Below are 22,321 nucleotides of genomic sequence, written 5' to 3' on the forward strand. Positions count from 1 at the left end.
CGTTTAGAGATTTCGAGTGTCGAACTTGAAACACAGTAACATCAGAATTGAATAAACCTCAACCACAGAATCCTACAAAATAATACCTTTTAGGTACATTAGGATCACTCCACAAAAACGAATAAATAAATGCCGACTTTTGTTACGACGCAATAAAGTGCATTGTGCAAGCTGAATTGCACAATGCGGCGCTGCGGCCTAAAATGTAATAAACGCCCCTTATCTATCGCGTAACTCTTATCTCTCCGTTTCTCTATCTCTCTTTTAAGAAATAAGACTTACGCCAGTGCTATCAAAGCCTACAGCTGCGGAAGCAGAAACTCAATGGGTGATGCTAGATAAACAACTTTAACGATTTAAGGAGGCATATATGTATGTACAAAGTTACATTTTACTCATGACAAGATAATTAGTGTTTCGACGCTCGAAATCTAAAGATGTTCAAACTCGTTCTAAGGGTACTGCGCTATTATGTTCAAAGTCTAAAGCAATCCTAATTTTAAGGGGTGGGTCTCACTATTCCCATTACCCATTGCAATAGTAATACTGAGTCTGTACATTTTTTTCAAATCAGTCTCACTATACTCATTGAGTTAAGAAACGACGAATGGGAATAGTGAGACTCATGTCTACCTACAAAATGTCTCGGTATGCCCATTTAGAGCGTTTTTTAAACGCCTGGTAAAAAATAATATCGACATCTTACAGAAAATAGCCACAACAAGACATAATGAAACAATATCTAGTGGTCAGATCGATAAAGAGGTCATAATATCGAGTCAAGAATATTGTTGAAAGAAACCAGCGTTTTCTTGGTCGCGAATTGTCGCGGTATAAAAACGCAACGGGAATAGTGACACAAGTAGTATCAGTATATTACCGTCAATGGGAAAGCTCATCGGGAAGAATGAGACATTTTAAGGATCACAAATAGTTTCAGATACATAAAAACATTATAATAATATATTATTTTAAATTAGATTGCTATAGAGACGATTCGACAGAACCATAGCTTTGTTTAAAAAAAGCAATTCGATTAGTGGTAAATTGATAGAATGTTAGTGACATTTTATTGTAATATGCGTTTTATTAATAAAGGACTTCGAAATGCGGTTGTGGGGCCATACGGATTTTATTTATTTCGTCAACACTTTCATGCTACGAACCTAACTCATAGAGCAAATACGAGCTCGAACTTGACCCACTTTGCGAAATTCACCAGACTCTGCAAATTATTATTAAGTAATCATAAATGAACATTTGTATTCTAGTACATACTAGTAAATATCGATTTTATTTATTTGACAGATTCACTCATGAAGGTTAGCATCATTTAATACAGGTTTGTTTTGTATTAAATTAGGACAGTGTATATTTTTTTAACGACAGAGCATTTAATGAATGATATTTTTTATCACTTGTTATCTTATAACGAATATATACAATCGGTGACTAAAAGTGATGCCATATTATTTATTGACTAAATGAAGGTGGAGTTTCGAGTATGTTTCACGACAGAGCGGCAGATTAATGTACAAATGATATAGGGAACGTCATTCGAGTACAGCCACACTGATGCCACCGCCGCGCCAGCCGTCAGTCTGGCGTCAATGCCGCTCTGTCGCGACGTCACGCCATAGACGCTCAACTCAAAAGTCCACCTTAAACAAGTGACTCACATAAGGATCACGAGGATAATAATACTACAATTTAAAAATTTGACAATTTATATAACAAGGAAATTTAGGCAGTTATGCAAAAGATATCTTGTGGGTATGATACTTAGTTTGTTTGGGTTTCTTAATATTTTGTTCAGGTTTGGTCAAAGGATAAGTAATTGAATTAATCCACCACGGCAAACTTGCAGCAACGGCCCGCGAATGTATCATTTGACGGCCAACATCCACAGATACCTGGGGAAATATTTGCTATGCCTAACTGAACTATTGCCTCTTGGTGGTATATGGTGAATAGAACTACTCAGGAATGTTTGAGACATTTCCTGAGTAGTTCATTCGACTTCATCACGTCCAACATAAGCGGGGGCCAGGAGGGAGCCCAGCTGCGGAACAAACTGCTCCTGCTACTCACCGTGCCGCAAGTCTCGCTCGGTGAAGAAGTGGTGCGCGGAGGCGTAATGTCGCTCCACGAGGTAGGGGATGACGGTGGAGCTGTGCAACTCGTCCGAGCGCCGCGAGCGAGGGCCCACGAGCGTCTCGCCCGACAACAGCGGGGGCCGGGAGCGAATCCAGCTGTGGAACAAACATTTATTATAGTACGCGACAGGTCGAGATGCCAATCGGGGAGGGAACGCCTCGCACACCCACACAGCCCCCGCGCTAATCCGGTACGGGCGAGCGCGGGTGACGTGCGGGTGTGCGAGGCGTCCTTCGCCTCATACCCCGATTGCCATCTCAATTTGGTATGTAATTTGTCGTTGCTGTAAGCATACCGAGGATATTGTTTAGTAAATCAATAAATCAACGAGTAAATAAATCAATAAAACCTAACCCTAAAATGGAGCTATAAAAAACTTTTGTTGCTGCTATGACGTTGTATATCTACTAGCAAATGTCAAAACTCACTCATGCCGCCTAATCTCCTGTACAGTAGGTCGCTCATCGGGATTCCTTTTCAACATGTGTACTAAAAGGAGTTGTAGTGTAGGCGCCAGGTTCTGCGGCGGGGGCGCGGGCTCCCCTCGCCCGATCGCCTCCAGCAGCCGATACACGTTGTCACCCTCGAAGGGGTACCGCCCTGTAGTCATATTGTATCTGCAAACAACACTAGCCCTTTAACATCCCTACTTCAATCAATCAAATGTGTCTGTCTATAGACAAAACACTTTTTAATATTATGTGATGTAGGTAAGTAAGTATACCTACCAGTGGCGAAGGGTGAAAATCTGATAAAGGGAAGCCGGAAACGTACTTACCTAAAAGAATATCAGCTGTTCGATTTTTGTTTTCAAAACTTAATTTAGAAAAATTACTATCGTTACGTAACAAGAAATCTGTTAAACAACAATCTATGTGAATTAAGGCCATTTCTGATTTTGGCTTACCAAACTGAATCAAAATTACCGTGAACTTACAACTTATAAGTTATTAATCACATCCCCAATTTATTATATCAAAATAAAACACCACTAACAACTTAAACAAACAAGCATGGCCGCTTCACAAAAACAAATGTATCAATATCAAATCACCCTTCAAAATACAAAATACTCAAAATAGTAGCATGTACCTGTTAAAACAATAGTATTAATATAATTTTTAATTTGGAGGTATTATAGGGTAACTCGGATCCAACCGAGTTATTTACGTCAAATTTGTCTGACCTGTCAGAGTTCCAAATTCGTATTCGCTACTGGGCCAGACTAAATTGGTGTGCTCTTTATTAGTCGACCGTAGAGCGAGACAGACCTAGTTCGTTCCTTTCGCTTTCGCTAGGGAAATGAAAGAGATAAATACTAAGCAAAAATCTAACTAGGGAATCCGATATTTTACGGCTTGTATGGTGTAGGACTGTAGGTGTATGTTACTTACATTAGCTGTTATGTTTTTAACTTAAATTAGTACTTAATAACAACAAAAAAAAAATAGCATTTGTGACGATCGAACCTTTGTATTTACGAATGTATTACGGAATTTATGTGAATAGTACCTACTTACGCTATATTATGCCAATTCTTAAAGGGAAGCCGATAGGAATCGTGTTATATTGACTCTTCGCCGCTGATACCTACATACCTACAAAAATACGAGTGTTATGTTTTGTACGATGGTACGGAACTCTTGGTGTTCTAGTCCGACTCGCACATTTTAACATCAAATTGCATAGACTATTTCACTCATCTTTATATTACTTATACTTACGGCAAAAAAAAAATGGATCTAAACCACTCATACTACAAAAATACTGATTATTTATTATTATTCAAAACAGAGAATTCTTTAATGCCACAAAACAAAAGTATTGTGAAGTAAATGGAGGTTTTAATATAGCTTTGTATAGAATCTTGTACGAATTGGACGTTCATACCAAGAATACATTAAAAAGATACCTACATTTACTTTTTGTACAAGCACTGTAAGTTGTAACATAAAAGGAATTTTCCATTGTTACACACGGATTTAGGCCAGTTTATTATGTTGAAAAACTCTTATTTAAATCAGCAGTTTGTGACTCAGTGACAATTATAACCACATTGATATTTACAAAATTAATACCAAGCGGTTTAAATATTAACTAAATTTTGAGATCTATATTTCTCTTAATTAGTTAACCTATACGAAAACTTCATTAATATGCAAAAAAAAACAATTTAAAAACTGAACGAAAAACCTTGCAATGCTATTATGATTTATGGCGAATAACGTAGATTATCTTAATATTTATTAGACAATCAACTATAATGTAGTACTCTTTGAGTGCTAGTGTGGTTTGTTTTTCTACTGCAAAATAGATTCAGAGGCGCGTTTGCTGGCAGCTTCTCTTGCAGCTTTTTTGTTGTTAAGCCTTTTGTTGTTGTGGCCTTCAGCCAATCAGATTAACGATTGCTGTCTTTTCGAGACTGTTCAGCGGCGGAAGGAAGCCGGAACACAGTAGAATAATAATAATAATAAAATAATAAAAATTAGATCCCTCGAAAAAATGAAAGAGTTCTCACGGGAATTTATAACTTACAATGTCACTCCACTACTCCATATATCAACTTTAATGCCCGAGAACTGTTCAGCTCCGTTAGCAATTTCTGGTGGTTGGAACGCTGGGGAGCCTTGTCCAGTGTAACAAGTGTCTTCAGAGGAAAACATGTCCAGTGCCTGTAACATCACATTAAGCTAGCTTATGCCCGCGACTTCGTCCGCGTGGACTACACAAATTTCAAACCCCTATTTCACCACCTTAGGGATTGAATTTTCAAAAATCCTTTCTTAGCGGATGTCTACGTCATAATAGCTATCTGCATGACAAATTACAGCCCAATCCCTCCAGTAGTTTGAGCTATGCGTTGATAGATCAGTCAATCAGTCAGTCAGTCAGTCAGTCAGTCAGTCAGTCAGTCAGTCAGTCAGTCAATCAGTCAGCCACCTTTTCATTTTATATATTTAGAAGATTAAAATTCTTTTTATTGATGCCTGAAAATTGGTCATCAATTTTTAGGGTTCCGTACCTCAAAAGGAAAAACAGAACCCTTATAGGATTACTTTGTTGTCTGTCTGTCTGTCTGTTGGTCTGTAAAGAAACCTACAGGGTACTTCCCGTTGACCTAGAATCATGCAATTTGGCAGGTAGGTGGGTCTTATAGCAGACATTCGGGGAAAAATCTGAAAACCGTGAATTTGTGGTTTACACAAAAACAATTTAATTGTGGTCATGAACTAATAATTAGTATTTTCAATTTTTGAAGTAAGATAACTATATCAAGTGGGGTATCATATGAAAGGTCTCGCCTGTGCATTCTAAAACAGATTTTTATTTATTTTTATGCATCTTAGTTTTTAAATTATCGTGCAAAATGTCGAAAAAATACGACTGTAGTACGGACCCCTCATTGCGCGAGCCTGACTCGCACTTGGCCGGTTTTTTTGTGTAAGCAAAGCATTTTCTTTCTATGTTACATTTTTATTGCAAAAGAATATTGAACCTTACTTTGACAAGTGTCATTTTTACTAAATATAAAAGGAGACACTATGGATAATTCTGCTGTACTCTAAACTAAACTAAAATGACAACTCTAAATATGTTGCTATCACTTTTATAATGCTCCATGCAGAAAAGGATATATTTCAATCTGTCATTTTAGTTTAGACTAGCTTATGCTACTAACTACCTTATTCCCACGACTACTTACACAAATTCCAAATCCCTATTTTACCACCTTAGGGGTTGAATTTTATAAAAACCCTTTCCCTTCTTAGCGGATGTCTATGTCGTAATAGCTATCTGCATGCCAAATTTCAGCCTGATCCGTCCAGTAGTTTGAGCTGTGCATTGATAGATCAGTCAGTCAATCAGTCAGTCACCTTTTCCTTTTATATATTTAAATTATTCTCAAGGCTCTGTCCGACGCTGTATTTAATTTGTAACAAAAAATATTAGTTTTGAAATCTACCTACTCAAGAAAAGTCTCTAAAAAGTTTTTTTTTTAATTTCGTTGTTTAGACAGCTACTGTGTCAAGGTTTCTGTATTTCTACTTTTTATGATCTCAAGACCTCAGTAACAAATTGCTAATAACTATTTAAATAACTAACTATGATAACTTACAGGATAAATAATTACTAATCAAGTACATAAGACCATCCGGTTCAATCCCATAACTAAATAGTTCTGTCTAGCAATACATATAAAACTCCTGACTCCCTCATCAATGCCCAGCTTAAACCCTTCGCCCTAGAAAGCTGATTTTACAGAGGTTATCTATATAATGTAGACATGGAATAAAACCAGATTTTTCGAAATAAGTTTTGATATGTATTTAAAATTATTTAGAAATTTCCTTGAAGTTTAGGAAAATCATTTTTTTTAAATAAAAAATAGGATTTATATTTTCCCCGAGCAAAGCTGTGGATGTTCCCTAGTTTAGATTTTTTTTTTAAATCAAATAGCACTTTTGTGATATATACTAACTTCAGCAACACCAAAATCAGTGATTTTCAGGGTTTGGTCCAAGGTTAGCAGCAAGTTTCCTGGTTTTATATCTTTGTGTACCACCCCCTGACCATGCAAATACTCTAAGCCGTCCAGCAGCTGTGTAAAGTATTCATGCGCCTGGCGCTGTGGAAACTTTTTACCAGGAGTTGACTCTAACATATCCTGAAACAAAACCAAAATATATTTATCATTTCAGCTACAACACTTGTTTTTGGCATTTACTGTATTCTATATGAAAGTAAATGAGAATATTACATATAATAATGTAGTAAATTCTGTTGCACACAAAAAATGACAGCCCTAGTGTTGCTATCCCCCTGTGGAAAAGGATAGCACAAGATTTAGACCTGTTGATTCAGTTGTTTTAGTCTAAATATTTTGTAAGTACAGCAGAAATAAATAATATAAATAAAACCTTACCCCTTTAGGGGTCGAATTATCAAACAATCTTTCTTAGCGGATGTCTACGTCATAATAGCTCTTTGCATGCCAAATTTCAGCCCGATCCGTCCAGTAGTTAGAACTGTGGGTTGATAGATCAGTCAGTCAGTCGGCATTTCTTTTTAGAAATATAGATTTTATAGAATATCTTTCTAATGCTACGTTCCGTCCCGTATAAATATAAGTGAGTCCTGTATTTATTAATAAGTGAATGCAAAAGCAAACTTGATAATATAGCAATTCATGATGTTGGGTCCAGACATTTTAATTAGCAATTCACTTACAGTATCTGACAGAAAAATTGCACATCAAACTTTAGAATGAGCTTTCTGCATTTAGTTAGAGTGTCAACTGTATCACTCATAATGTTAGAATTATATGCTTTGTTTTTATCTGTGACACCAACAACAAGTAAATGCATTTTCTTTCTTTCATACCTATATGACTTTTGTCAGTTTCAACAACAGAAGCAATACTCTATGAAACCGTTATCGCTTTCTGAAGTTTGATGTGTGATCTATCCTGCCAAGTACTGGAAAATATTAAACCAAATAAATGCATCAGCAGCAGCACATTCTTCTCTAAATCCTAAATTGAGATTTAATATAGATTGCAGGTACTAAAACCATATAACTAAATGTATTACATTTATTTGAAGATAAGCAACTAATTAATTTACATCGTTTATCAGGGAAAAATAATAATAATTAATGCAGGAAAATAACTGTAAACAATTCAGAATAAACAGGTCAGCTGGCATACTTAATAATTACAAAGTATCAATTTATTTGTCATTCCAAGAGCACTCAACAGGGTAATGTTAATGAGACATGTTTATTACGACATGCTTTTAAGAAAAATATATCAATAATGTGTTGATTATAACAGATGCATGGAGCATTGTCAGATATGTGAAAAATGAGATACAATTATATCTCATAATATATATAATTATTACTCTTATAGCAGGAAATAATACAGTACACCAAGCAAGAAAAATCTAAAAATGTATAAAAAGATAGTATTAGCAATAAGCAATCGAAAAATGTTAATTTCAGTTTATTAAATTATATAATGAATATTATAGTTCATTTTAAAGATTTCACTATTTTAGTCAGTTCTACGAATATCCAAAACACATGATAATTTCGACTGATGTCACGTGGTTGTGGATTGAAAGGAAGGGTAAAATACCCTATTGTTCATGTTTTATTGAAACATTGAGGGCAAGTTTCACAACCTCCAGATAAACTTAATCTAATGAATTAATTTGACGTTAGACAATTTGTTATTGTATTAGGAAATTTTAATTGTATTAGGAATCTGTCAAAATGTCAAATTTATCTGTTAGACTAGCTTATGCTCGCGACTTCATCCGCGTGGACTACACAAATCTCAAACCTCTATTTCTCCCCGATAGGGGTTGAATTTTCAAAAGTCCTTTCTTAGCAGATGCTTACATCACAATAGGTACCTGCATGCCAAATTTCAGCCTGATCCATCCAGTCGTTTGAGCTGTGCGTTGATAGATCAGTCAGTCACCTTTTCCTTTTATATATTTAAAGATAACAGGTATCTGGCAGTTGTGAAACAGGCCCTGAGTGATCTTGCAACAATTGCAATGTGGTTTATAATTTGCTATAATACTTAGGTACTTAATATTTTTCAGGTTCATGTATATTATTATTGAATTTTATTCCTACAAATAAACTCAGTAAGTTTGAAAATAAGTAAATATTTACCTGAAGCACACCAACACAAAATTCCATAACTAAATACATTTTTTGTTTCTCATCATTATAGATAACGTCGACTAGTTCTATCACATTTCTATGTCTAAGTATTCGTAATAACTGTATCTCTCTCTGTACATTTTGTTCACCATTGGGTATTCTCCGTAGCTTCCGCTTCTTTAGTATCTTCACGGCGCGCCTGCACAGCGTCTCCGAATCCAGCATCTCTTTCACTTTACCATAAGAACCTTCCCCCAGGACATCACCCATCACATACTTGCCTACCATTTTACATTTTTTCTTTTTGCTCCTATAAATTATATCCGCACTATCGACTCTATGAAAAAATAGATTAGTATGGTCTAAATTAAGATCTAAGTCTTCGATTTGATCATCGTCCAACCAAGTAACGGAGTGCGGTTCGAGATTGCCCTCCAATAAAAAGTTCTCTTCGCTTTCCTGCGATGCGATTATGTTTGATACTTCGAATTCCCCATTTTCTGCATCTGGAAGACTTTCACTACTGCTGATTTTCCTACACATTCTTGGATCCATTATCTATCAAAACAACACATTTGTAAAACTGTCCGTAAATCTATAACAACTACAAGGCCTTCTGCCGTCACGTTTAACTGTTTATAAAATAAATTTACGTAAGATCTTTTCAAAATATATCATATCTGTGTACGGTGGCCTAAAATTTTCTTAAAAAATTAATTTTTATAGCGTTTCCTGAAGGTAAATAAAAAGAAACCACGAAAATTGAAACTTGACACAGACCCAAAGAGTATATTGGTATAATACTTAATGTACTCTGTGTATATAATCACTACGTTTCACAGACCCACATCACAGAGTACAGACCTAGATCGCAACGAAATGAGACAAAATCTACATAGGGATCAAGTAGATAATCTATGATAGGGATGAAAACGGTAAGTCGATGTCTAACAAACATTGATGTATCGTTCATAAACATCGATTTTTTATATAATGAACGATACATTGACAGCAAAAGTGTCAAACATCGACATTTGTTCTCCTATGAATTACTAAGTACTAGATGATGCCCGCGACTTCGTCCGCGTGGATTAAGATTTTTAAAAAATCCCGTGGGAACTCTTTAATTTCCAGGATAAATAGTAGCCTGTCCTTCTCCGGGATGTACCTAAGCTAACTCTGTACCAAATTTCATCAAAATCGGTTAAACTGTTTGGCCGTGAAAAGCTAGCAGACAGACAGACACACTTTCGCATTTATAATATTAGTATGGATTATGGTTATGTATTATGAATAATATAATAACTTATCTACTTGCTTCGCTGTTATTGTATTTTTGCTATTGAAATGGTAACTGGTAGGTAAGTAAACTATTACTTATTTCATATATTTTATTTTGGTAGTAACTACGTAAATATTAATGTATTTGTCACAATAATAAGTTATGTTTCATTAATTACTGCGTAATATACATATTTGCAAGATTGCTTGATAATTGGCTTGCTTTTGCTAGTGCATGGCTCGGGTGTGTGAGTGAGCCGGCAGGTTAATTTCAGTGTAAATTTATTTTAATCATATTACATACTAACAGTTGCCCGTGACTTTGTCCTCGTATATTTTCTAATTTCCCATGAGATTAAGGAAATTTACCATTATAAAAAGCCTCATTTACTCACTCACTTAGTCTCAACATAAGAGTTACCTACCCTCTATGGAACCCGAAGAATACCACTATGGCCCAAATTCATAAAGCTTTCATATGTATGACTTTCACACATCGATGTGTCTTTTGTACAATCTTCCAACCCTGTTTTACCCACATAGGGATGAAATTTTGTAAAATAATTATTTCTTTGTTGATCCATGAACTCTAGAAACTTATCCAAGTTTTAAAAAAAACTTATACAGGTGTTCATTATTGAAAAATAAAAAAAAAAAAAAAAAAAAAGCTAATAACCTAAATAGGTACCCATTTTCATATTTCTAACTTTGGACTTTCAATATATATACAACACGTAGCACTAAGGTTATTATGACAAACTTCCAACCCCATTTTACTATAAATGCTTATAAATTCTTTTTTCAGCTGGGTACCCCTTAGAATGAATCTACCTTCCCAAGTTCACAATAATTACAACTTTTCCATACAAAATTTCATTATTTACCTATTTTACCACCCTTAAGCAGGGATTATCCAAAATAACATATACCTACAGCTGTTCTTTATTTTACACTATGATTAGTTATCTAATCATGTCTCTAATTTTATTATTTGTGAGATCAATAAAGTCTGCTAATCTGCACTTGGCCAGCGTACTTTACTTGGGCCAAGCCTTTCTTGTACTCAGAGGAGACTCGTGCTCAGTAGTGAGCCAGTGATGAGTTCATGATGATGATGATGATAAATATGTGAATCTAGTGCCTTGATGTTTAAAATATCTCTAGCCACGTGTCGTAACTATGATGCTGATGTACAAGCAATAATTTTTGCTAAAACATCGGAAGAATCGATGCATCGTTTTTATTAATGATGTATGACAAGTCTCCTTATTCTTAGTCTGAGCCGTAGATCAAAGAAATTGTATGTACCGTAGACTGAATACGTATCTATAATATATCTGTGGAGGAGGTAGGAGGTCGTAGATAGAGTAATAAAGGTAGATGCAGGAACGTTTGCTTTCTCATTCTTACTAAAAAGAGAGCACAGATAAAGTTACTAATGTGATAAATAGAGACGCAGCTAATCTTTTTTTTATCCCCTGTATAAAAAACCAGTTACATTGGTTTTTTTTAAGAATACATACAACTTACATAGGCTACTTGACAATTTTTTTAAGTTGGTCTTAAATGGTTAATATTTGTCCTATTATATCAAAAAAATTAACACTATATTTTTTTGCGCCCTAAAAACCGTAAAACTTTAATTTAAAAAAATATTTTTCTTAGACAGGTGAAAACACTGTCGGCCATGTTTGGCCGATAGATTATCTGTGCTCTGACGTCATGCATTTGTAAACAACAGTATAACCACAGGGTTATACTGTTGTTTACAAATGCATGACGTCAGAGCACAGATAATCTATCGGCCAAACATGGCCGACAGTGTTTTCACCTGTCTAAGAAAAATATTTTTTTAAATTAAAGTTTTACGGTTTTTAGGGCGCAAAAAAATATAGTGTTAATTTTTTTGATATAATAGGACAAATATTAACCATTTAAGACCAACTTAAAAAAATTGTCAAGTAGCCTATTGTATTTCTCATGAGTTATTTACGTGTTTTCACATAAAAAAGGTTTAATATTGTTGATCGGTTAATACAAATATTGACTACTAAACAATGGTAATAATTGTCGTGTTATTCATCGTAACGTCGTGCTATCGCTATCTCATATGGGGTTACAAAGTACTTACATCCACCTATTATTCTATCTACGTAGGAGGTAGACCGCAGAATATGGGTAGAATGTAACCACAGAGTACAGACCAGTAATTTGGATAAAACATCTGTGGATAAAAAACGGAAACTGTTCCTTTCTGACTTTTTAACATAAATAAATTTATTTTTTATTCATAATATTTTTGTTCCAAGTAGTTAAGCACAATATAGTACAACAGAACATTATTATTGTAAAGGCAAGTAAGTTAACATTTCATTATTTAACATGAATAAAAATATAGATACATAACTAATAGGTTCCTTAATTTCAACTTCAACTATGATAGTTATTTTGAATTTGAACCTTACCTAATGGAAAAATGGGTAAGTAAGGTACCTATTAAACATTGCGATGGTAGGTAGTAGGTACTAACCATCGAATTATTATGTACTAACGGAACTAACGTAGGTACCTACCTACTATTAATTCCATAAAGGTGTTACATAGTAGGTACACAGAATATTATAATATTACTAACGTACCTAACCTATACTATAAGTACCAACTATACCATAGTACCTGCTACCTACTGAGGATTCCGCATTTTTATTTTCATAGTAGGTAGGTACCTAAGTTATTTAATATTGTAAATTGTAATTTGTTTTTAATGTCACGGTCTTAAGACAGCTCTTAGGTAGTAGGTACAATATAATATGTTAAGAGAGTGTAGACAGTTATGTAGGCACCTCGAATTATTAACACTTAAATTCGAGCTTACATTCATATAGTTGTATGTACTAGAGTCTAGACTAATATTTAGCTTTCATCTCCTTCTTGAGGATCGAGAGTCGCGTAAGGCAGGCGTCGCGCCAGGCCCGGCGTTTTTGCAGCTGATCTAGCGGGACCATCTCATTCAGTTGTTGGCATACAGTGTCTGCGCTTTTAGATGTGGTCATGCGAGGATTTTTGCCGAATTTTTCACTCACGTTGTATATATTATCTCCATACCTTTAAACAAACAACTGTGGCTATCATATTTATTTCATTTGCCGTGGAGACCCTGGGACTATGGAGTCTTCTCGCCAAGACATTCTTACAAGTCATTTTATGAAGTTTAATTTACTCATCTTGTAATATAAGAGGGCTGTCATAAGATCATCTTTTCTGTTCAATGTGAAAATAGGTAGTTAGGCACACTACAGTGGTTTTTACAGTACCCACTTAATTAAACAGGCTACTGGCTAGCCTATACCTACTTGTTACCACAGTAAAAAACCATTTAAAACAAAAACAAACAACAGGCATGCAGACAAACGATAAAATCCATACTTTAATATTGTAAATTTTAAAGTGTATTAGTCTGTCTGTCTGTCTGTTAGCTTTTCAAGGTCCAACAGTTTAACCGATTTTGATGAAATTTGGTACAGAGTATCTTACAACCCGGGCAAGGCCATAGCCCATAGGCTACTTTTTATTCCGGAAAAACAGAGTTCTCACGGGAATTTTATGAAAAACCTCAATTCACGCGGACGAAGTCGCGGGCATCATCTAGTACCTATAAAATAAAAGAGGTATCTACATTTTGTACTTTGCATGTTATCTTACGGATTTCGATTTTAAACCCTTATTCCATCCTTATGTCTATTCAGTAGGTAAGGAAGTTATACAGAAACCATTTATACCTTTCAATATAGTTCTTCATGCCCTCAGCGTTCAAATGCGCGGTTTCTAGCGAGCCCAGGAACGCATACCGCATCCCCAAGCCTTCAGACATAACTTTGTCCACATCCTTCACATCGACGATGCCATCATCCACAAGACGCCATACTTCGTTCAGAATTGCGTACCTGGTAGGTGTAAAGTTAGAATTTTAATACATACTAAAGTAAATTATTTACTTATTTCAAGACTGCCTGAAAACGAAAGTCTTCTAAAATTACGTATTGCCAAAGATGGATAACTTATGGGCCTCGCAAGAAAATAAGTACAGAGTTGCTCGACGGGCAATGGAGATTGGAGAGAGCTGCTCGGATTGGATGTAGATAGGTCAAGGATGATAATATATGCTAGACCGTGCCGAGCCCGAGCCGTACCTACCACGTTCGAGACACATCCAACGCGCGGCCAATCTGCTGCAATTTTCACAGCTCAACCACTGAACCGATCTTGACAAAAACACAGAGATAGCTTGCTTGCATACTTCGGATGGATCATGTGGTACCGATGCTACACTCGCTACAGGTCGAGAATCAGAAAATCAAAAAGTTCCCACAGGATTTAAAAAATCGGCTAAGTGCAAGTCGGACTCGCACATGAAGGGTTCCGTACCTACGCAAATTTTCATGGCGGTCATTTTTAATTGTTTATTAATTTGCTGTTAAAACGGCAATAAAAATACATATGTAAAAATGTCAACTCTCTACCTATTATGGTTCACGAGAAACAGCCCGCTGATAGAGAGGCGGACGGACGGACAGCAGCGGAGGCTTAGTAATAGGGTCCCGTTTGGCACCCTTGGGGTACGGAACCCTGAAAACTAAATTCACGCAGACGAAGTTGCGGGCGTCTGCTAGTATAAGGCTAGTTAGTAGGTATATACTAAGTTAATTTACTGAATGCGATTGAGCACGAAGCCGTCGATCTCTCTCGATAGTGAAACCGGTTCCTGTCCGATCTCTAGCATGATTTCTCTCGTCTTCTTGGCTACTTCTGGTTTCGTCCACGGTGCTGGCACTATTTCCACTAATGGCACGTAATAAGGAGGATTAACTGGATGTGAGACGAGAACCTAAAAATAATATTATTTATTTCAAAGTTCAAAAGTTATACGGGTCGGGTTCGCTGGAGGGACGGACAAACGTCTTGATTTTGAACCGCCAATGCGTTGCCGGCTTTTCAGGAATTTGTTGATCTGCCCCTTGAATAACCTCAAGTTGATTTGGCATCGCCATAATAGGCAGATTTGTATCTCGGGTATCTTGGTGACACTTTATATAAGTAGTTTGAAAACTTATACCTACTCTGAGCCGTGATTCAGGAATTGGAGCCAAATCTGCCAAAATTATAATAGGGAGATTTCAAATGTCAATTGTCTCACTTATTCTCCAGGTGACGGACTGTTACGAGTACCTTTGAAAAATTACACTTTAGGGCTCTGGGCACGGATTGTAAGCTATTTCTATGGTTTTAATATTGCTCGAAGTTCTTTACTTTTGATTAAATAGATCGGTACCTACATACCTGTGCTTTGTGCTTCAATCCCTCTGAAAATAATGATGGTAATTTAGTAGAAGTCGAGCTGGAAAGTATGGTGTTATCGCCTACGACTTTATCCAAATCTTTGAATACTTTCTTCTTTAACTCAAGGTCCTCTGGTACACATTCTTGGATGAAAATTGCATCTTTTACTGCCGTTGCCAAATCTGTCGATCCTGCAATTCGAGAATGAAAAATGCGTGATGCTGAATCTTAGAGAATTCGTAGGTAGCATGGCCTTCGATTAACTTCTTCATTATGACCTTAACCTCGCTTGCGATTACGTTCTTATGTCACCCTTCACTGCGTCATATTTCTTAATTTTACCAACTCAGCACCAGATTTTGGTAATGTTCAGTTAGGTTAGCCGACAATTACTGTAGTCTGTAAAAATGAAGTACACTTATAATATAAATTGTCTTATAATCTAATTTATCGGCGATAAACTAAAAAAAAACTATATAAATTGTAAGATCAAAGATCTGTACCATCATTAAAAAACTAGTTTGAGTTAGGTAGGGTAAGATGCCTATCTAGAAATACAAGGTTCCACATACTAGGTACAATAATAATTTTTAGATAGTGAGTGTAGTTGAGTGTTAAACATGAAGCTTTATTTGCTGTGACCCGCAAGAACCGGATAAATCTGTATGATGCAACTTGCAACAGTCTTACTGTCCCAGTCCCAGTTACAGCAAAATTCAATGCATTTTCTGATTTGAATAAATCCAAATACCTACATATAGAAAGAAAAGTCTTGACTCACAATGACTTACTCATCAATGGTGTGTATGTGTATGTGTGTATGTTTGTTACTTTTTCACGCAAAACTACTGGAACGATTTAGCTGAAACTTGGAATGAAGATAGATTATACATTTGACGCATAGGCTATACTTTTTATCCTGGAAAATCCCACGGGATTTTTAAATACCTCAATTCACGCGGAAAAAGTCGTGGACATAGTAGTAATAAAACAGAATATAGTAGTAAAACAAATACCTTTTATGCATTGAATCTGCTCATCGGCGTTAAGATTGCCACGCAAAAGGCCATCCTTCTCCAACGTTTTCAGCTGCTCTTTGATGTCTTCTATCGCGTCCGTGACTTGTTTAGGTACGATATCGAAGATCGTCACCTGGTAACCGACAGAGGCGAAAAGCATCGCCCAGGATCTACCGATCAAACCACTGAAAAAGGCATTATCTTTTAAAATATTTAAAAAAAAAATTGTTTGTCTGTCTGCTCGTTACTTATGCGTTAGCGCATCGTTTGCTCGATTGAGTTGAAACATACTCGTTGTTGTAGGGACTTGCGGGAAGATTTCTGACATTTGTAAGTACGATCAACTTACAAAGTATAGGTTTCAAAAGTGTATAAGTATTAATAGTAGGTACCTACCCACTATTATATACTTTTTGACTGTCAATTGTTTAAGTTGATGTAATGGTGATAATTAATTACGTAAACTTAAAACTAAAGCTGCGAGGGTTCCAAACGCGCCCAGGTCTGAGAAGAGCCCACAAAAAACTAAGCCGGATAAGGGTACGGGTATTGCAATGTGCATCGCATACCTACCGGACTAGTATTATTTTGGTTATAAGTAGGCGATAGTTTGTTTCATCATGGAAAAAGTCACATGCAGTTCAAGTAAACATTTGATAAACACGATAAACGTTCAAGCAACCGCGTCTTAAAAATGTATCATATTTGTAAATTAACTACATAATATATAGGTACCTACTGATATAGGACTGATATCTGCAAAAAGAATGTTTAATTACGAACTACTTATCTTAAATAATAAATTAAATATAGCATACCTAATTATTAAAAAAAACAATAGGTACGTGCACTGTACCTAAATAAATAATGTTAATTTTTGAGTTCAAAGTTTGTATCTGAGGACTAAGGGTGAGATCTATAGAGCGCACTCTGACTTATGACTCTGAGACAGAGCTATATCTGTCACATAAATCTGTCTCGTTTTAACTCAATCTTAAGTCTGAGCAAAGTCAAAGTGCGCTCTATAGATCTCGAACTAAGTTTGTAGATCTTTAAAGACAAGTAAGTAAATATGTATCACACTTAGTGTACCTGTCATAGGTATAATTTACTATCATAGATAGTAAATCTATGTACAATATAATTTATTAAGTATCTACTAAGCTAGTTGCCCACGATTTCGTCCGCATCCCGCGGTAACTGTCTTTTCAAAAAAAAAATGACTAGTTTATGCTCGCGACTTCGTCTGCGTGTACCTACTGCCCCTCTGCACAAGGGTTATTCCCGTTGAGTCACACCCCCGTGTGTAACACTGACACAAGGTGTCAAAAATTTCAAAACATTCCCGTTGAGTAACACTGTTACACAACGGGAATTTTTTGAACTTGTTGGCACCTTGTGTCACACCTACATAAAAAACTTCAAACCCCTATTTTAACCCCCCAGGAGTTGAATTTTCAAAAATCCTTTCTTAGCGCATACCGACGTCATATTAATTATCTGCATGCTAAACAGCTCGATCCGTCCGACTCCAGTGGTTTGAGCTGTGCGTTGATATTTTGACCAGTCAGTCAGCCAGTCAGTCAGCTTTTCCTTTTATATTACACTACAAATATTATTAGGTAAGTACCTACGTCCTAAGACTAAAGGTAAATTAAGGGATTCAAAAACTCTTGGATAAAGTCATTCAATCAAATCTGTCATTGTATATTTTAGAACATAACAGTTACTGACAGCTGTTAGGCAGTTATACATTTATGGACCTATAAGTAGTATTGTTTTCTGTTTTATTAACCTTTCAGATATAATAGGGCACTTAACTGCTTTAGATAAATCAAGCTCTAATCACAAAGCAAACAATCAAGATAAGCGTAATATAAGTAATAATGCATTATGGAGGTACAGAAAACAATAATGTAGAATAGTTCAGTCAACGCTGAATTAATATTTCCATAAAGGTACCTAGGTACGTTGAATTTAAAATAAACGATGAGGTACCTACATATACAGTTTACAGAGTACACATTTTAGCTAAATACCTATAATAATTAGTAGATAAATCTACTTATGTTATGTATTAGACATACAAAATATGACCTAAGAGCCAGCGCGTGCCGGATCTTCCTTATTTTATAAAAGCTGAAAGTTTCTCTGCGTATTGTCCCCAACACTGGGAAGAATGTTTGTTTGTTTAAATCACGGTGGCTTTGACAAATAACAGGTAATAAAGGTGTAAAAAATCTTACGTCAAAGTATAAAGTCTAATTCTTTAAATATTTTCTTTAGAATAGTACTAGATATAAATCACGTCATGTATGTACTGCCGGACAGTTTGCTATGTACAGTATAGTGTGCAACCCCCTGCGTACACCTTTAAAGTTTAATAAATCACGGTGGTTCCCACGACACTAAACTGGCAATGCATGACGTGATTTCTAATACTACTTACTCTGAAGAAAATGTAAAAAAATTAGACTTTATACTTTGACGTAAGATTTTTTACACCTTTATTACCTGTTATCTCCCAAAGTCACCATGATCCAAACAAACGTTCCTCCTAGTGTTGGAGACAACACGCAGAGCAACTTTCAGCTTTTATAAAATAAGGAAGGTCTGGCACGCGCTGGCTCTCTCTCTATACTGCAATTAAAATCATCTTCGATTTCAGCTGTTGAGTTTATTTGATGGCAACTGCTGGCCTGACTACGTAAATTAAGTTAGTAGGTACATCAACGTACCTATTTCGAGAAGCCTTTACGATTCTCATTTTTCCTCTTTAGAGAAGATACAGTACGATATGCGTCTGCGTGAAGTTGCGAGACGTGCGCTGTTACCCTCCCCTCTACCCCGGACACCCAAAATGTGTGTGGTCCGCAATGTCGTGCGCAAACTTCAGGGGCGCATTTACGTTTGAATCGTACTGTACAGTGTACTTATTATCAATCAATACTTATAATAAAACTGTAACAGGTCAAATTCTGTACATTGAAGATATTTTGAAAAAAAAATTTCGAGGGCACTCCATAATCGATACTGAACCCAAAACTGTAATTTTTTTCATTTTTGTCTGTCTGTCTGTCTGTCTGTATCACGGCCGCGCATCACGCTGAAACTACTGAATGGATTCCAATGAAACTTGGTACGATTTGAGGTCATACTATGAGGAAGAATATAGGATACTTTTTATCCCGAAATTCAGCATGGTTCCCGTAGGAGAGGGGACGAAAGTTAAAATGTATACTGAGTTGTAATTCATTAACGCGTAGTCCGATTTCATTCATTCTTTTTTTGTTAGAATGGGGATATTTTAAAGATTGCTTCCGTAAATATTTCAAGGTCATCGGTTTTTAACCGACTGTCAAAAAGGAGGTGGTTCTTTTTCTACATCGATTTTTTCGAGGTTTCTGGACCGATTTGCAAATATATTTTTTAAATCAACAAAAAAAGTTTACGTCGTGGTCACATAAAAAATTCTGGATTCAACTCCTTAATCCTGATGCTGCAGGGTTACTGCCCGCCTGAGTTATCAAGATTCAGGAAGTGTTCATAGTGAGTGAATTCATATTGTAGGTACCAAGCAATATTTAAATAAATAAGGAAAATGTAGGTAACTAGAACCAAAGATAATATATTAAACAAGTACAGATCGCTCACTCTCTATTTAAAATTGTAACTAGTTCAAGACTATTACTAGATGGCGTCACTTGGTTCGTATAAAATATATTTTTTATGGATTTGACGAAATATCATATTTTACTTGTCTGGTTCATCAAATTTATTTATATTTAGTAACAAAATACAAAATTTTCACAACATCACCATCGGAAAAAGCTAATTCTTAATTTTAATTATTGACTCATTGAACTTTACGATATCCATAGCATTTTGCTTTGGATAGCTGAAGTAGTATTACAAAATTCCAGTAGATGGCGTAACAAAATGACTTGTTACTTGAAAATAAAATTATTATTTTGCCTTTGGATTGGTGACGGTTGAATTTGACGGTGTATTACAATTTTCTGAGTGCTTTTATTTCTTTTCCCTATTTCGTTTGTGAATTGTTTCTGCTATATGAACTCCGAAATTCTGCTAACCCGATTACTTGTGCTTGCTCCTGGATTTTTGATGATGCCAAACTGCTGACCTACGCTTGATACCGGACCCTTTGATTATTGCCTGTGATTTTGGATTTCGTTTATTATTTGAGTAAAATTTGAGTTGGCTCTAAATAAAATTGAGTTTCATCAGCTGTTCGATAGATGGCACTAAATAAATTCGATAACTCACATTTTAGCTTGCACAATAATGCCATCACACTATAAGGAGTTGACCTACAAGGTACCGGCGACTTAAAGGAGTTTTACGCACGCTTTAAATGAATGTATGACGTTAGCGATCTTACTTGTATATATTATCTTTGCTAGAACATAGGCTGCCTGCTAACCTAGATAAATCTCGTTTAGAATGAATATTATAGTTCTTTGATACAGTTAGTTTAGTTACAGTTCTTTTTTTTAAATTCTTTATTTCAACCAAATAATAATTGTACAATTTTCCGCTTGACATCCAGAAACTCTCTTGAGTTTGTAGGTATGGATGTTGCACATTCCTCTTATAATACTAAACTAAGCTAGAGAATAACTAGGTACAAATCAAAACTGATGAAATCGATACAATCATAATAATATTTTGTAGGTAAAATGTAGGTCGGTAATAATTAACAAAATGTTACTGAATACCCGCGATTTACGTCTTATGACGTCGCACCGCAACCGGTTTGTGCATCGCGGAGCGCCCACAAGCAAATAGGTACAGGTTGTTCCTTAAAAGGTTGCACGTGTCTTATATCATGGATTTAAAACAATAAAATATTTTTTTAGAATCCGTTTTATATTTTTATCGGTGATTGATTCTCTTAATGGTAGTGGCAAATTGTTTATGAGCCTTTGGTACCTACGAGATATTGTGTCGTCCGTTCACCGTAGAAGTTTTTCGCGCCTATTGTGTTAATTTTTTTAGCAGTTACTTTCCTTGTTAATTTTGTGGTCGTATGCAAGTCATTGTTATAAGTCAGTCTTTGATAGGTGGAACGAAAAGAACAACTCACGTTGACATAAACTTTTATAATCCATAGGCACTAATATTTTAAATGTGAAAGTGGGCCTGTTTGTCTGCTATTCACTATAAACTAATTTAAACGAAATTTGAGAGAGGTACCGTGAATCCAGCCAAGATGAGTATGCTACTTCTGGTCCCGAAAAATCAAAAAGTTCCCACGGGATCTTTAAAAAACATGTAGCGGACATAATCTGGTACCTAATAAGTATAATATAATGTTATATGCTTTACTTACCTGCCCACTATCCCAACTTTTTCAGTCTTAAACTTTGCCGCCATATTATGTTCATATATGTTTGTGCTGATATATATATTTTACAAATTACCCATTTACAATACAACACAATATCCTTCGCTCGCGTCCACCGAGCGAATGGCGTCTCCACTCTCCGTGCGTCCGCGGAGCAATCCTACATATAAACTCGCTTTTATCAATTGCTTTGTATCAGCCATACATACCTACTCAAAAATTAAATAATTTGTAAGTATAACTTGGTATATAACAAGTATGATAATTGATAAGACTAGCTAAGTACATAGCTATTTAATCAGTACCTCAGTACCCTTATTATAAATGCGAAAGTGGGTTTGTTTGTTGGTGTGTTGGCTTATTGGTTTGTTGATTTGTCCTTCAATCACGTCGCAACGGCGCAACAGTTTTGATGTGAATTTTTGCATGGGTATAGATAGAGACCTGGAGAGTGACATAGGACATAGTGACATAGACTTTT

At 35.7% G+C, this 22,321-nt stretch overlaps 2 protein-coding genes across 3 annotated transcripts in view; both read right to left on the reverse strand.

Annotated features, from left to right (window-relative positions):
- Nucleotides 1–9,684, reverse strand: part of Lkb1 (Lkb1 kinase) — a 137,394-nt gene extending 127,710 nt beyond the window's left edge. For both annotated transcript variants that reach the window (XR_011236785.1, XM_034968625.2), the window contains exons 1-5: nt 8,845–9,684; nt 6,638–6,823; nt 4,693–4,829; nt 2,586–2,774; nt 2,092–2,252 (exon numbers count right to left, since the gene is read on the reverse strand). Coding sequence is in view for 1 of the 2 variants with exons in the window: in XM_034968625.2 (XP_034824516.1) it covers nt 2,092–2,252; nt 2,586–2,774; nt 4,693–4,829; nt 6,638–6,823; nt 8,845–9,390 (1,219 nt within the window). In the remaining variant the exon portion in view is untranslated. The remainder of the gene's footprint in view (nt 1–2,091; nt 2,253–2,585; nt 2,775–4,692; nt 4,830–6,637; nt 6,824–8,844) is intronic.
- A 2,679-nt stretch (nt 9,685–12,363) lies between these two features.
- On the reverse strand, nt 12,364–21,998 carry Had1 (beta Hydroxy acid dehydrogenase 1). Its single transcript, XM_034968639.2, has 6 exons — nt 21,826–21,998; nt 16,470–16,657; nt 15,454–15,644; nt 14,826–15,001; nt 13,896–14,060; nt 12,364–13,221 (listed from the first exon to the last, which is right to left on the reverse strand). The coding sequence occupies exons 1-6, from the start codon at nt 21,867–21,869 to the stop codon at nt 13,023–13,025; spliced, it is 963 nt and encodes a 320-aa protein (XP_034824530.1). The 5' UTR covers nt 21,870–21,998; the 3' UTR covers nt 12,364–13,022.
- Between the last annotated feature and the right edge of the window lie 323 nt (nt 21,999–22,321).

This window comes from Maniola hyperantus, chromosome 5 (assembly GCF_902806685.2).
Source record: "Maniola hyperantus chromosome 5, iAphHyp1.2, whole genome shotgun sequence".
NCBI classification, from domain to species: domain Eukaryota; kingdom Metazoa; phylum Arthropoda; class Insecta; order Lepidoptera; family Nymphalidae; genus Maniola; species Maniola hyperantus.

Coding starts and splice junctions, on each gene's coding strand:
- Had1 (XM_034968639.2), bottom strand. CDS start 21,869: ATGGCGGCAAAGTTTAAGACTGAAAAAGTTGGGATAGTGGGCAG. Junction 14,061..14,825: donor TTCGTGCTCAATCGCATTCA/GTAAATTAACTT, acceptor TACACCTACCAG/GTACGCAATTCTGAACGAAG. Junction 13,222..13,895: donor ATGAAGAACTATATTGAAAG/GTATAAATGGTT, acceptor GTTTGTTTAAAG/GTATGGAGATAATATATACA.